Here is a 16,356-nt window from a genome sequence, read left to right as displayed (position 1 = left end):
AAATGGTTAAAAAATCGGACTGACAGTAGCGCCATCTGTTTACTAAATCTATGAACTATGTAACTAACGCTGTACACTAAGAGCATCCAATACAATAACCATCGCAAATTCCTTCCTTTCCCACAATGTGCCTCTAAAAACTAACCTCTCATTTGTGTGGGTCCATTGCTGCAGGGTTTCTTCTCGCCTTTTTTCTTTTTCGCGCTCGTATTGTGAAGTAAGTGCGCTGGAATGACCTCAGCAATAACGATATCCCCAACAAAGTCGGTGTGCCGGTTTACTTCGCAGGAGTGCGGGAAAAGCTGCGACATAGCTGGATGTCTGTTACACCGTGAGTAGTAGCCAGTATACTCACGTGGAGGATATACCAGTAGTGAAGTAATAGCGCCGATAGTACTAATGATAGGTTTAGTAGTCGTCTTATCATAAAATGTTTCTGTGCTGTGTGGATGTGTGCTGTTCGCTTCATTTCTCCCTATTTTCCACTACTAATCGTACGAAATACGTATGTGTGTGTGCGTGCTGGTTTCCTGCTGGCGTGGCCATCCTGGAACTGGCTCAGCAGTATATAAGGGACACGCGCACACTAAAAACAAAATTACACAGACACTCATTACACGCAGAGACGGACTGTGTTGCACATGAATAAATGACCTTTTTGTGTGTTCTGTTTGTGTTGCTGTGTTTTTCACCATCTCCTTCTTCCTACATCCATTGTTTTGTTTCTGTTTAATCAATTTTATACATCTCACACACTATTACACACACACACGTTTTACGTTTATCCTTCGGCTACATCCTTTTAGCTATTACGTCTTTCCTTCTTTTTTCTTCCTCTTTTCATTTTCTCCTTTCCCTCTTCTCTACTTGCATCCCGTTTTTTCTCCTTACCCTCCCAATGTACCGTATAGCTACATTTTGTTTCTCTCTTGTAGACTTTTCTTTTATTTTAATAATATAGAATCCATTTGTGTGTTTTTTTCATATTATTAAGCTGATTTCTAGACTTTTGTGGTTGTTTCTTGTTTTTTTTTTTAAATGAATGGCGCCGCACGGCAGCTGCGCTCGTGTGCGTGGAATTGTTCTGCACCGCACTCTTCTGCCCTCTGTTCTGCTTTCCCGAGCAATGGCCGACAAAAAAAAAACGGAATCGAAATCGCCGTAGCGGCGGCTTCGGCTCACTGGATGAGGGGAGTAGTTTGGAACATTTTGTTTACCACTCATTTGCATGCATTTGCGTTATGCACATTGTTGTGCAGCATTGTAAGTACATTGCGTATTGTTTTCCGGTGCTGGTGGCTGGTGCTTTTACACTCTCCTCGTCCCCGTCAGCCCTTTGAGGGCAAAGAAGCAGCCTGCAAGTGACCATTCCCGTGTGATGGTCGTCCCGTGTTTGGTTGGTTGGTGTGGTGATTTGTCCGATTGTTCTGGTATCTTTCGGGCCGGCCTGTGGGCTTGGTTTTGCTCACTGGGGTGGGGATGCGGGATGGGATGGTCAGAAGTTATTAAATTTGTTCACCACACCAGCTTGTCGCACTTAAATTCCACGCAATGCTGCTGCTGCTGCTGCTGCTGCTGAGTGTGTGTATTTGTGGTTTTATGCTTTAACCTTGTTGCGTCGAAAGCGGAGGGAAAATGGGGGGATAATGTTCTTTTCCGGTATGCATGAGAGTATAGAGCTGCTGATATAATTCATGTATGTATATATATCTATATGTTCAGTTGTATATATATTTTTAGAGGTGTAGTTTTTAGCCTGTATGGTGGTACTCGGAGAGCCGGGAGAGGGGCTTTTTGCTTGCAAATGAATGGCCACTCCACTGTTCTGTTGCTGCTGCTGCTGACTACACTGCCTCGCGGGTTGATAATGATGCAGCAGCAGGAGAGGAGGAAGGGAAGAGGGGAATTGTGTGTGTGTTTTTTTTTCTGTTTGCAATTTTGCGCCAGCTGCTTGTTGTGGATGTTTGTTTGTAATAAATCTGTCATACTTTAAAATATTTGATATATTCCATTTAGCTGAAACGAGACAGGAGAAATGGACCATTAGCGAATGGGATTAACAGTAATTGTGCAAATTCGGTTTCCCGATAGAATCACGGCACCGTTTTGGGCATTCCAACCCAACCCAACCCGGCATGGTTTGAACAAACAATTGTGATTTAATGTGTAATCAGGTTATTATTGACCATCATTAGCTTTGTTTGCGAGGCCGATAGATCTCTAGCGAGCGCCCTAGAGCTTTGGCAAACCATTCATGTGTGTGTGTGTATGTGTGTGTTGGTGCTTTGTTAGCATATGCTTTCCCAATGTTAGCCAAACCCATTTTACTAGAAACGATCGAGCGGGTAATTAGCGTAATAGATTTCAGATTTTCCGATACGTTGCTTCTCCCACTGTCCCGTTCTGATTTATTTCCCACAGGTATTAGGGGTTGACCCGCGTATTTGTGTGTGCTGTAGTTAGAGCTTTGAAGTGTTTTTTGATAGGATTGAAAATAAATCCATTTACAAAAACCATTAATAGAAGTTGAACTGTAGCTGGTGCTTCTGGTGTGGCTTTATTGTACTAAAATTACTGTTAAAGGTTTGTTTCAATCCATCGTAATCCAACCAACCACTAATCCAACCATCCAAAGTGCTTTGCTGTGAGATTAAATTAAACACTTATTTAATTAAATGCAGCTGCAAATGGAGTTTGAGTAAAACGCCCGAAAACCATCAAAAGTCAAGGCATTTCGTGTGAATAAAACAAAACTACAATTTGCTTCATTTGCTTCCGAACATGAACAATCAATCGATTCGGCAAATTATCTCTCCATCTCAATCCATGTTACGCGTTCCCTGTTGGGGCCATTTTTGTACGAACTGCACAGGAAGTACACGGAATTACTACCAACCACCCTTGTAGCATAATTGTGTTACCACACGTTCTCCGGAAGAAACATTTACATCGACCGGTCCCGGTCTGTTGCTTCCCTTTCCGCGAACGCTGTGTTATGCCAACAGTTGTGTTCCCCCGTCTTTCCCGTGGATCAATCTGATGCCAAATTTGCAACACCACACGTCAAAACCATATCGGCTACTACACGGATCTCCAAAAGGTCGAAGTATACGGTCGGGCGGGGGCATCAGTTAATCATTCCAGCCCGGTTTTAACACTAGACATGAAGATGGGATTGAATTAAAAGATAGGAGAAAGGGGGTTTCCATCTTAACCCGTAAGCTTCCTAGAGCTCGGCTAGAAGTGGGCACATACAAACTGGGGGAAAACTTTGACAGATAGAGCAAGGATAGGATACAAGTTTCTGCTGTCAGCCCAGTAACAAGTTTGCTGCCAAAGAGCTTTTGCATTTCTTTCCACTCCTCTCCGTTGGGTGGTACCACGAAGAAGGTGCCACCACCGTGAGGAGGGAGAAAGAAAGCCTCCAACTGTCAGAAATTATTCAACTGTTGTCAAACTGATACCGCCGGCTCCAGCAGTTCCAATTTCATGAATTATTAATACGTTCATTAATCACACGGCGCACCGTTTCTCGTTCGTTCGGAAGCCACACAGCATCAGCTGGAACAAGAATAATGTACGACGAGGTTGAGGTTGTCTTTTTTGAATGGTTTTTTTTTTTGGTTGAAGGCTTACCTCACCAACGTTTGGATAAAGTTTGTGTTTGGAAGTTCACTAACAGGTTTCTTCATACTGTTCCACTAAATTGTGGCATTAGTTTAATATGATATGGGTTTTCAATGGGAATTAAAGTGGATATTTTGAATAATCAAAAGGCCTTCAGACTGCTCCTATTGCTGGAATTAAGCATTAAAGTTATTATTATCTCATTGAATGGCATTGAATGGTCCATTTTGCTACAATAGCATCGTTTCATGTGCGAAAGCACACTACAATTATTAGGAAATATCTGCCACACTATAGCATTGTCAGAGCACAACCCAGGGCAATATCACAAGAAACACTCCAAGCCGGGGTGAAATTCATTGGGAAAATGTGCAAAACCAACCGGGTTTCTGTATGCCGAGGGCAATGCGGTATTCCATTTCATCCATCACATGCAATTCAGCGAACGAAAGGACACACACATTTCCCCGACTCCTGTTGGTACTATTACTACTACCACTCTGTAGTGCGGTCGTTTACGTCCAAAACTTCCATCCATTATCCATTACTTCCCAAAACCTCAACACCCGTGGGTGAACATGTACGCTCACGCGGACGCACTTGAACGTGATTGGGAGTTCATTATTACTTCGGAAAAAACCGAGGTCCAAACGACTGTGAATCCTGGCTGATTCACAGAAAAGCGGAAGCGTCACTTCCATTTGGCCCCCAGAAATGGTTTAAAGTCGCAAAAGGGATCCAATTGCGGCGAGAGTGCTCTGAGGCGGAAGGGTTCTGTGCAATTGCTTTTGAAATGTTACCGTTCCGAATGGAATGGACGAACAGAACAAAAAAAAAAAAAACACCCCGGACACATCCACACATAGGAAAGGACGGTTCCGCAACGCTTCCGTAAGCAAACGATTGCCTGAAAGCGAGTGTGTCACGTTGTCCCGCACCGAAGACAGACAGCCGACCAGACGAAAAGTGGAGTGGTTACGTTGATTACGTTGTGCAGAAACCCCTCCCCATCCTGGGGTCCGTCCCGGAACGGAAAAGGCAAACCCATTTGAATAGTAATAACAATGGGGATTTGCTGGGAAAAGCTGTCCATCCTTGTGCAAACCCCCACACACACACACACACACACTCGCGCAAAAAAGCAGGACACATTCGGTAGATTCTTCAATCATCCCACGGGGAAAGGGATTGCCGATTGCTCGCCGCCGGCGCACCGCACTTACATTGTGGAGTTGTCCCACTCGAGCTGGCTGACGTTTTTGTAGCGCCCGTTCAGCACCTCCTCGTCCTCGGAGTCGGAGTTGTCCGACTCGGAGCTCTCGTCCGACAGGGCGTCGTGCTGCATCGGGTTGATGGTGATGGTGAGCGCCGAATCGTCCCAGTCGAGCTGCTGGTCCGGCGCAACCTTCGGGCACGGCAGATGCTTGTCGGTGAGGTTGCGCGCGAACGCACTGCCGCCGGACACGCCGCCCGCTGCACCATGGCCGCTACTGCCGCCCGCCAGGGCCGCGTTGCTGTTGCGCAGACGGGCGATGCCGACGCCGCAGATGAGCAGCACGAACGAGCCGCAGATGACCACGATCAACATGGTCGAGTGGGACGAGGCGAGCTTCTCGTGGCCGAGCAGGGCGGCGCCGCCACTGCTGCGCACCTTCGACTGCGACTCCTGGACGTCGTGCGAGTGGAGCATCACGTGCGCGTACTGGTTGGCATTGTCTGTGGCGGAGGGGGAGAAAAGGAATTGTGAGAAACGTTAGAAATATGTAACCCATGCACCCAGGAGACATTAACGTCCAGTAGGCTCTTACCATGCGAATCGACCGCAACGGCTGGATGCTGCTCCGATGGGGCGGTCGAGATGGCCAGCAACACATTGGAGGATGGAGCGGAGGCGGAAGCAATCGACGAGGTCGGCTGCTGCTTCGGATGCAGCACGGTCAGGGTGAGCGTGTACTCCGCGCTGCGGAAGTGGTCGTCCACCTGGGAGCAGGTCAGCTTGAACACCCGGTTCAGGTAGTACGCCGGCTTCTTGTTGATGTACACGAGCGACTTCAGCACGTGCTGGTAGTTCTCGATCGTGTCGTACCCGATCATCTCGACGCCCTCCTTGCTGATCTGCGTTTTGATGTCGAACTTGAACAGCGACTCGTCCGCACCGTCCTTATCGTCGATCGTAATCTCCTCGTGGTCCGGGTTCAGGCTCGGGAACACGTTCACATTGCACGAATCGAGCTTCTGCAGCTCGGGCCGAATATCCTTCCCAGTGTAGACGCTGATGTTGATCTGCGCCAGTATCTTGACGCCCTCCTTAATGTCCGGGTACGAGACGAGATGGTTCGAGTTGCCGCTGATCACGATCTGCGGCTTCTGGTCGGTGGCGAGCGGCTTATCCACCAGTATCTTGTTGTACAACCCGGACGAGGAGGACGAGGAGGTGGCCGACGCAAGCATACTGCCCCCGGACAGGCTGCTGCCCGCCGAGCTGACCATAATGTACGTGTCGATCGTCGGCAGCCGGATCGCCTTCTTGTTCGGGCAGCTGACCGTCGTCATCACCTGGATGTTGCGGCGCCCGATCGTGGGGCTTTCCTTCGAGTTGATGTACTGGATCTGCTGCAGCAGCTGCTCGATGTTCGTCTTGTTGCTGCCCTCGATGATGATCTTGTTCATCTGCGTGTTCGACTGGATCTGCTGCTCCGGCTCCAGGTAGTGGTCGGCCGGTGGCAGCAACTTCTCCGCACAGTCCGTACCGCACCGGATCTGGCTCGCCGTCAGCACCTTGCGCGTGGACAGCTTAATCTCCGCAATATCCCCACTGAACCCGTGCTTCAGCCGGTTCTCCGACCCCTGGTAGCAAGCGCCGATCGCAAGCGTCGTGTTAATGCCGTGCGCCGCATGCAGCGGCCAGTCGTCGATCACCTCCGGATTGCTGTGCCGGTCCTCCACGTTGCTCTCGAACCGAATGCCATCGATGTACAGGTCCACCTTCGGCAGATCCACGTTGATCGTGTAGTGGTGCCACTCGTTGTCGCACACCTGCGGTATCTTCCAGCGCCACTCGGCCGGGCTGAAGATGTTCAAATCGCCGTCGTTAAAGTCCTTGCGCAGCAGCAGTATCAGCCGGCAGTTGCGCACAAACAGCGCCATATGGTGGCGGTTCATCTTGTGGTCGTCCGCGCTGCACACGATGTGCTCCTTCGTGTGCTTGTCCGTGCTCACGATGCTGTTGTGCCGGAACATCGTCACGATGCTGAACTGGTGCGCGGCAAAGTCCTGCGGCTGTACCACATTCTTCGGCACGATCGCGCCCGAGCTACCGTCAAAGTGGAAGATCGCTTCCGCCCCCTCGTCGTACGTCAGATCCTTCGTCCAGTCCGTGTTCTTCTGCAGCAAATCGACCAGCCCATCGCCGTCCCGCTCCCGGCCACTGCCGCTTTCGCTCAGCCGGCGCAAACACTGGCTCGCGTCCCGATCGCAACCGAACGCGATGTGCTTGGTTTTGAGCGACACCGACGACTGGATGACCATGTCCTCGCCCTTGCACTGCATATCGCACAGCTCGAGGTGAATCTTCGGGAACAGCGACACACTCTCCATGGAGTTAGCGACGTAGTCGATGCGCTCGGCCACACCCATCACGTGCGCCTCGCAGACGCGCCGCACGCGAATGTTCACCATGACCGGGGCGGACTGCTTCATCGCACAGTCGTACGCCACCACCGAGAGGATGTGATTGTGCGAGATCTTGTGCGAGAGCGGTTCCGTGTTGCGTATCGAGCCCTCGTTGTCGATCGTGAACGGCTGGTCGTTGGTGAGGATCTCGTACTTGCACACATCGCCGAACAGGGGCGTACAGTCCTTGTCCGTTGCTTCGACGCGGATTATCTCCTGATAGAGGCGGCCCTCGTCAACCTGGAAGAGAAGAAGAAACGATGTAATTAGATCTCAGGATTTGAAGAGGATCAGTTATGGCCAAGTCGTCGCTTCAAGATTGAATTTCTTATTTCTAGAGTAATTGAACTAGTGATGGGTGGAATTGACAAAAATTCTGAGTAGACTCCCATCCGACTCCCATAATTTCTGAACCGACTCCAAAAGGTAGGACCGCCCAGCATTATCCGGAGCCGGCCGAAGTCATTCGTAGTTGCCTGAAGTCATCCGGAGTTGTTCGGAATCGTCTGGAGCCGTCCAAAATCTCCCGGAGTTGTTCGAAGTCGTTCGAAGTCGTCCGGAGTCGTCCGGAGTCATCTTGAGTCCTCCGAAGTCGTCCGGAGTCGGAGACGTCCGGAGTCGGCCTTTGAAACTACTATGATACGAAGTGAACGCGCAAAGTAAAAGACAAAAAAACGCAACGAAATGAAATGCCTGATAATAAGGCCAACTTCGGACGACTCCAGACGACTCCGAACCACTACGACTCCCATAGACCCTGACTCTCATTTTCCCTAATCGGATCGGAATCATGAGTGCGCTCCAAAGAGCTGGACCCATTGGCTTTCCTCTGATTGGAATAGATTTCTTATAACTATAAGCTTTAGCCTACATTAATCTGATTAGATTATTTTAAGAACTCTTTGCGATAATTGAACCTCCCGAAAGGATTACGAGTTCAGCCCAGTACGTGTACGAATGACGCAACATCTCCCAGCAGATGAATTGTACACGCAACGAAGCGTAAATAAATGCCCCACAAAACCACCACCATTGAAAGGCTGGCTGAAGGGACCCGTAAACAGTAATGTGCCGATGTAAAACCGTGTAATGAAACCGAAACTTTACACAACCGAGACTCCTGGGAGAGAGAGAGAGAGAGCAATGGTTCAATGTGCCACAGTAAAACATAACCACTAGTTGTGGTTCGTCGGGTTTGCCGATAACGAAGCGTTGAACATTTTCACCAACCTCCCCCCCAATTCCTCATCCTGCGATAAATAAAAGTGGGGTAAATATCCTTCGATTTGCTTTCCATCACGGGGACCCCGCCAGAAGGAGGAGAACTGGAATGAGATTAGACTTTAACACCGATGGAAACTCCGAACTCAGGACAGGAGCTGGACCCCTGTCCAAAAATAGAGTCCTCGGCAACGGCATGAAATACAACGACATTTAGCAATCAATGAGCTGTGGAGGGAGGCATGACTATGGCCGAAATGTGATCGTTACCCCCCCCCCCCCCCCGCGAACCCGATTTACGGTATGGCTAAGCCCACTACTATCGTGGCAATCGGAATGCGTCACGCGCTGTGTGTGTAGGAGGGAATTGTGGAGGAAGAGGTGGGGTCAGGCAGATTAAAAAGGTAAGATTAAGTTTCGCTCCAGAGCGCTTCAAACGCAGACCATTTCCAATTCCGATATAATAAAGCTCTTCTCTCGCGCACTCTCTCTCTCTCTCTCTCTCTCTCTCTCTCTCTCTCGCTCTCTCTCTCTCTCTCTCTCTCTCTCTATTTACCTCGCACTGTGCCTACGGAGGTAGTTTTCCTGCCTGCTAGGGCCTACCATTTGTTAGAGTTACTTCATTTCACAGCCTCGTCGTAACGACAGGCCTCATTGACGGAGGAAGAGTGTGTTGTAGCACAGTATGCTGCTGTAATATCGATTTTTACCGACAAGCTTCCGAAAAGGTTTTTAGTCAGGATTTGACCATCACCATCACACCTACCACTACACCACTACCACCAGGGGAACGATCCAATCTCCGCATTGGGCTGGGCAAATAACAACTTTCAGACGCCAGTCAGTACCAAACAAACGACTAAAAAAAAAAAGAAAGCAAAACGAGAACGATGACGAAAAGCTTCCAGTAAAGAACAGGAAGCAGAAAAAAAACACACTTTCCATCGGGCAGAGGAGTGGATGTGAGCCAGCGTGGAAATTAGTTTTTCCCATGCTAATCGTTACCGAAAATTTATTCTCCGTTGAGGTGCGGTGCGTGATCGAGGGAGAGATAGAAGCGCAAAATGTAAGGGAAAACGAATGAAATAGAGCGACCTGAGCTAGAACACAACTGTAACACGTAATTCGATCAGGATGAAAGAAAGAAAGGATTGGGATGGTAAGTGGGTGGTGGTGTGTTTTGCAACTGTTTTTCTCGTTGCACCAAAGGTTATTTTTAGTGAATAAAAAAGAAGGTCTAAAAAATATGCGATGCGGTTAGTCAATTTAGTTCAACGAACACGATGAAAAATTGGTGTCGTGCTTCAATTTTGTTAGCAGAAAACGAATTTTAATGAATTTGAAGAGAAGATTACAAACTCTTCGTGAAATAGGATCGTTCCGGGGTATAAATAATTATAAAAGTTTACGTTACTACTACTGGATGATTGGCGGTGAGCTTTGCTACAGGATCAGCCATACATAATGGAACATATTCAAGAGGTTTTCAGGGGCTCTCACAGTTGTGGGACACCTTCTTCACTCTATCTTATCTGAAAGGAGTTTTATATGATGGATATTGGACTCTATGGCACTCTTTTAGGTCAGATTCATTGGAAATTTCCTATTAGATTTTCCAAAAAGAGTCAAATTTTCAGTATATAAAGCTCATTTCCTGTAGCAAAGAGTCAGGAAAGTGACCCACAACTATGAGAACTTCTGAAAAATCTTCAAAAATGAGTACTTCAAAACAAACGTATATAATTTATTCACATTTATTATTCTACCAATCCTATCGATACGATCTCCACCAGAGTTCGTCCATTTGACGCCCAGCATGTCATAAACATTTCACTTTCGTTGTGCCCATTTGCACCCCGTCGTTTGGGCGGCGGAACTAATCGAACGATCAAAACGAGAAGCAAACACCTGAAAAGGCTGAAACCCACAAGCACACCGACGCACACACATACACACAGAGTTGTCGTCAGCCACACAGTGGTAGATGGGTGACAAATTTTTGCTCTAACGGCGCCTTGGACACCGGACCCCTTATACCGCAAGCGCACCATGTCCACCACAAACGCCGTCGACAATTTGAAATGCAAACGTTGACCCCCCGTTTTCCGTTCGCACCGAATGGACGCGGAAAGATTTCTAGCGATCAATGCTGGGTTGGCAAATGTGAAGGGAAGGAAAAACTAACTAACGAAGACCCGCAGTACGGCGAACCGTGTTGTGATCGATGAGCTAAACCAGTGGGCAAACGGAACGGAAACGAAACGCGACCGCTGCATGACCACCGCGGGCTGCATGACGATACGATACGGGGGAACGGGCGGCGTCATCCGACCGCTGTTTGATGGTACCACACCTTGCTTTTGCTAGCACAAAACTGCCGTTTTGTTGACATGATTGATGTTTGCGTATGTACAACAGTTCCAAACTAAAAAAAAAACTAGTCCCCGAAAGCGATTGCGCTGATTGAAGGATGGAAAAAAGGGCGAAGGAATGCTCCAAACCTAGCGGGGGCTTAGGAGGCAGTAGGAGTTACGCAAGACGACTTGGGTGAACCTTTTCGATCGATTGCCGGAAGCGTGTCCCTTCTCAGCCCTTTGAGAGGGTTGAAGCTTTTATCGGAAAGTGGGAATAAAGCTCCGTACCGTTTCTCCCAAGCATGTGCCTCTTTCACGTGTTCCCTACTAATTTCCTCGATGGGAAATAACACCTAGCAAGCAGTTAAGTGGCTCCATGCACTACACTATCTGTACGGGGGGGTTGGGTTGTTGTTTTGGCTATTAGTTTCCATCACCTTCGTCGCGGCCGTATCACACACTTCCCGTGTGCTATTTAACAAGCTGCCGAGGTTTCAACGACCTATAGAAGCGTTCGCTGCCAAGCACAACGCTAAGCACACTACACCCTATTGATGAACGAAGAATCGAATTCTTTGCACCACCGCCATCGATTATAGCCGTCCGTCTGGCTGGGAAGCACATAAATTTCCAACCTGAAAGCACGAGGTCCACGAGGTCGCCTTGTGAACGGTGGCAGCCGGCACAGGTGAAAAGTGAGTCATCAGATGTTGAAGGGTAGCAAGTATAGAGAGAGAGGAACGAGAACACAAAGTTCTGAGACGGCAACCGTCTCACCTACAGGGCACACACGCGATGGAAAAAGTTGCGAAATGAAAATGCGCCAAAAGTTGCGGATTATTTATTGCATCAAGTGTTAATGGGCAGCACCGGTGGTATAGCGCGCCGGCCGGAATTAAAAGCAATTTCAATTGGAAGAAATAAACCGAATGGCACCACGACGAGGTCGTTGCTTTACAATTTATTGCCAAAATAACCTGTGTTGTGTGTGTGTGTGGTACAAAACACATTATCGAACCAGCTCTTTTTAGATAAAAAAAAAGAAGTTTAAACATTAAAGTGTCATTCAGTTGTTTGGGAAACATTGGAAACCTTCCAAATCGAACAGTCTTGAAAAAAAAAAGACTCACTCACACAAAACCGACTAAATAAACGTACATTATGCAGAGTGAAATGCAAAGTAGATTAGTCCACTTGGTACCACCAGACTGCCAGGCTAGCTTTTGCAAAGTACGAGCTCGCGGACCACGGGTAGAATACGCGATATACGGTTCAAAGGTGGCACGAGCATCACCGTGTCGGAGAGGTCGGGTCGATGGTGAGCCTTCCCCGTCTGCAAAGTTTCACCCTGCGGTAGGGTATGGTTGGTTAGTGCGACGAGGCATCTTCAGAAGAAGAAAAAAAAAGAAGGCAGGCACCCCAGCCTGCTAGCAAACTTTCGGGTCAGGTCAGGACGACATCAAAGCATGCCTGGCTGGCCCCCTTCTTTTGACGCGCGCACGAAGAGATCTGTGGGGTTGGAAAATTCAATTTCTTTGGGCAAACAATTTCACAACTGGAAGGAATGGAGGGTAAGAGGTAGAAAGGGAGAGACGTAGAGGGAACGAAAGAAAGGTAGAGAGCTCGTGACAAATTTCAGCATTACAAGATGAATATTCGAAAGAAAATAGTTTAAAGTAAGTTCTAAGTAATTACATGCTCTCATTTATACATTAAAAAGCAACTGGTGCAGTGAGAGCAGTTACTGAAAGTGAGATTTATATGGGTCTCCAATCGATTGGCATGAGCATCTGAACCACTGGTGCAGTGGCAAGACAAGCGGTCTTACGCTCTGGACGTCGTAAGTTCAATTCTCTCATTCCAACTGACATATTAGTTTAGACGCTGGCATTTTTCCGATACTCTTTCCAAACGCTAGTATGACTATATTTCCATTATATGAAAATTATTTGTATTATCATTATTATATTATCTTAATAAATTAATCATAAAAAAACAATCCAACTCAAATAATCTGTTTATCAATAATCTACAATGGAAAATCAATCCCCATGAAGTAGCTCTCCCTTCGGATTTTTCTACAAGCCTGTAGCCTCAATTATACAAAATGAAAAGCTCTCCAGTCTTCTGTATCAAATTACCACTTCCTCTCTCTCTCTCTCTCTCTCTCTCTCTCTCTCTCTCTCTGGCTTCTCTTGCGTCCCCCCCCCCAATGGGGGAAAGAAAAACATCAACAATAAAGTTCCTTATCATCAGTGGGGCGGGCGCGCTCTATAAAAACCAATCCTCGAGTCGAGCAGAAAAACACGTGCAGCGGGCGAAGCTGCCACCACCGTGGTTGTGTAGTAACATTGTAAACTTAAACATTTCATATTGCCCATGTTTTGGACAGATGCCTTCCTACATACACGAGAGGGCCATACAGGCCGCCACCACCCTCGTTCTGCACCCACCGACTCCCCGAGTTGGATGCTATTTTTCTATCGTTCGCTTGGCATGATTCAATATCCATTATCTTTTGATGAGCAGCCACATACAACGCCGTGCTGAGAGAGGCAAGATCAGCAAACATTTCCAGTGCTTCATGTGTTTGTAGTAGTATCATGCCTTTTGCAAAAAGCGGAGCCAAATTGTGTCGGGGGAGAGAAAGAGAGAAAGGATCCTGTATGGATTAACATTCAATTAAGTATGCGCTTACCCTTTCCTGCACCTTCCGTCTACTTCGCTCGTCCCAAAATTGGACCTCTACACAAACGAAGCCGCTAAGAAATATGCTGGTCGACCCAGTACACTTCTTACACCCCTTTTTTCGCAGGAGTGGCAGGCACCAGAGTTCATAAATACCTCCTGCCATCACTGGTTCCCGCTTAGACAAACAAGGACCCGAGAGCGGCTAAAGGTGGGCACACGGCACCAAAAGAAATAGCCCGCAGCGCTGGCTGGCGGTTGCGGCCTCATCGTTACACAAAACCGTGTATCAGCGGCCTCTTATCGTTTGCTTCACATCGTCAACCGGGAAAGGAGGAGAAGACGGGGCGGAAGCTCTCGTTTCGCTCGGGCAACGGTACGACACGATACCCAACATCCCAAAGGATTGCGAAGACACACGCCCGGGACGTGTAATGAAGCCGATGTGCGAAACTTCTACACCGTGGCGCGCTCCAAGACTGCAGGACTGGTGCGTGCGATGGTTCGGTTCTAAAGAAAGGGATTTATTGAGGCGTCGGTTTGGCGTCGAGGAGCTGCTAAAGGTGGCAGACACGGCAGATACAGCGCCCTTCTAATCCTCGGCTGTCATAGCGCGGGACACAAACGCGTCGGCCCCGAAAAGTTATCCAATTGAGGGAGAATATTAATTTATTTGTCAAACGTGATTAAAGATACACTCCGGGGATGTGTCGCAAGCTCCGAGTGGCGCTTAATACAGGCCGAGAGCAAGCGAAGGAAGAGCAAAGTGGCAGGAGAAAATTGAGAAGCGCTCCAATAACGCTGTTCCATGAAACCGGGAGCCAAATTCCGAATGTCTAATGGAGCGTAGCCGATGGTATTTTATTGTCATGTAGTTTAAGGGGATCAATATTTCCTCGCCCAATCGTCCCAGTGCTGCCGCCGCCATCGGAGGGAGGCAAAACCACCACCATCGCCCACAATGCTGTTTGTGCCTGTGGTTTGGGCCCTTTTATTGACGAATCTCCGCGCACACCCGCGCGTACACACCTGTGACCGGCGGCGGAGGGGTTTCGATGCGTTCGGAGAAAACTGTCCATGCGGTGCGGTTTGAGGGATGCCGTTCCGATCGACTTGCTGGGAGACTGGCGCTCGGTAACGATGACAAATATCTGTAGATTCCAAGCGCCCTGCGCTTCCCCTTCGAAGCGTGTCAGCGCCATCTGGATCTGGACGAACGACCCTTTCTCGACGACGGGCGGAACCGGTCACACGCACACCCCGAATGATGTTGTGCAGAGAGATCCTTCCCAAGCACCGAAAGTCGATTGTGCACGTCTCAAGAGCGTGCGGCGTGGGATCCGCCTTTCCGCCTTCTCCACGTGAACGTGGGATGAAATCCTTGCGTTTTGTTGCGGGGGCCAACCAGGGGGCCAGAAGACAAACTGTGGTCTCTACAACTGCTGTCTTCTAGCGAGCGGATGGCCCCACTGCGAAGAAGCGCACAAAAGGGGGAGCGCGAGCGCGTAGTCCTCGACCGTTTTCTCCGAACTCGATTTGGTGCTCGACGGCAAAACCCTGCCCTGCTTTTGCGCAAGGAAATGTAATTCCATCATTTCCTGCAAAGCGAAGAAGCGCCGACCCGGGGAAGGATCGCGAAGACGGTCGCTCTGCTCTGTAAGCCGTAAGCATTTGCCCGAAAGGCGCGGAAAAGAGTACAGCACACCGCACCGAAGCATAATCGAAACGTGAAGTCAAGCCTTTGGGGTTTAGTGGTTTTCGAACGAAGGCACAAGTGTTGGAGAGAGCATGCGGGATGGCAGGAAGCGGGCCAGGTCACGGTAAAAGATCTTTGCCGTTTGCTTTCTTGGCGGGCACCAAGAGACAGAGCGAGAGCATGATTGTTGTGCGCTGGTCGGGAAGCGGGAAAATTGCACACCAAGTGGAACACCAAGGCCACAGGAACGAACACCGGGACGGCGGCGCTGGAGAGGCCCGGAGGAGAGGATGAAGACTTGGCACCACTTGGCACCACTTTTTCTTTCTCTTCTATTCCCACTCGTTCCACTCAGTTCCAACCCATGCCAAAACCTGTCAGTGGAGCTCGGAAAAGTGAGAAACAAACAAAGTAGGGGGAGGAAAAAAACGGCAAATAAGGACAGAAAAACGGATGAGGGGGAGTTGGTGGGAGGAAAAAGTCACGAGTTCCTGACGCAGGAAATAGTAGCTTCGAAGTTTTCTCGTTTTCAATTCCGCCGTTGCGCTCCACGCGCGCCTACCTCCATTTCCCCGTATACTTCGGCGTGTCTGTGTGGCATTTTCTTGGCAGCTCAGGCATTGCAATATCGTTTCCACTGTCTTGCATTTGAACAGTCAAACCAAGAACTACACAGCCAGCCACACACACACAGATGGGAGGAAAGCGTTTTATTTGTGCGCCTCGCCTCGCGTACCGGATGCTGCTCGGGGAAGAATTTTACCTTTTACCTTTCCCAGCGTCGTCATCTATTTCGTTTCCTTCGCCGAAAGCTGCTGCGAAAGGAAGCCACTATTTTTGCTATCGTGACGACAACACGAAAAAGAAAGGAAATAGGAAAACACACTGACGTCTATGCCTAGAGCGCATCCGAGTTCGAAGAAAGGACGAGGCGATTGTAGAGCGAAAGGTAAAGAATATATAATCCAACGATAACCAACATTGGGAAGCCACGGACGAAACCGTTGCATTTCATCTGCCGTGAGCCAGCAGCGTGGCCATCCTATTCCAGAAAAAAAGGACACACACATCTCTATTGCGGTCCATATCTTTGGTGGA

The 16,356-nt window shown here is 48.7% G+C and overlaps 1 protein-coding gene across 13 annotated transcripts in view; it reads right to left on the bottom strand.

Annotated features, from left to right (window-relative positions):
• LOC121594881 (calsyntenin-1) overlaps nucleotides 1–16,356 on the bottom strand; it is a 96,917-nt gene that overhangs the window by 4,299 nt on the left and 76,262 nt on the right. For 12 of the 13 annotated variants that reach the window (XM_041918656.1, XM_041918652.1, XM_041918653.1 and 9 more), the window contains exons 6-8: nucleotides 5,436–7,539; nucleotides 4,851–5,343; nucleotides 146–2,016 (exon numbers count right to left, since the gene is read on the bottom strand). In XM_041918656.1, coding sequence (XP_041774590.1) covers nucleotides 2,013–2,016; nucleotides 4,851–5,343; nucleotides 5,436–7,539 — 2,601 coding nt within the window. In that variant the 3' untranslated portion in view covers nucleotides 146–2,012. Of the gene's footprint in view, nucleotides 1–145; nucleotides 2,017–4,846; nucleotides 5,344–5,435; nucleotides 7,540–16,356 lie in introns of those variants that run through there. The other variant, XM_041918665.1, reaches the window with a different exon arrangement.

The sequence above is a fragment of the Anopheles merus genome, chromosome 2L (genome assembly GCF_017562075.2).
Source record: "Anopheles merus strain MAF chromosome 2L, AmerM5.1, whole genome shotgun sequence".
NCBI lineage: Eukaryota > Metazoa > Arthropoda > Insecta > Diptera > Culicidae > Anopheles > Anopheles merus.
This window is presented reverse-complemented; position numbering and strand designations above follow the sequence as displayed.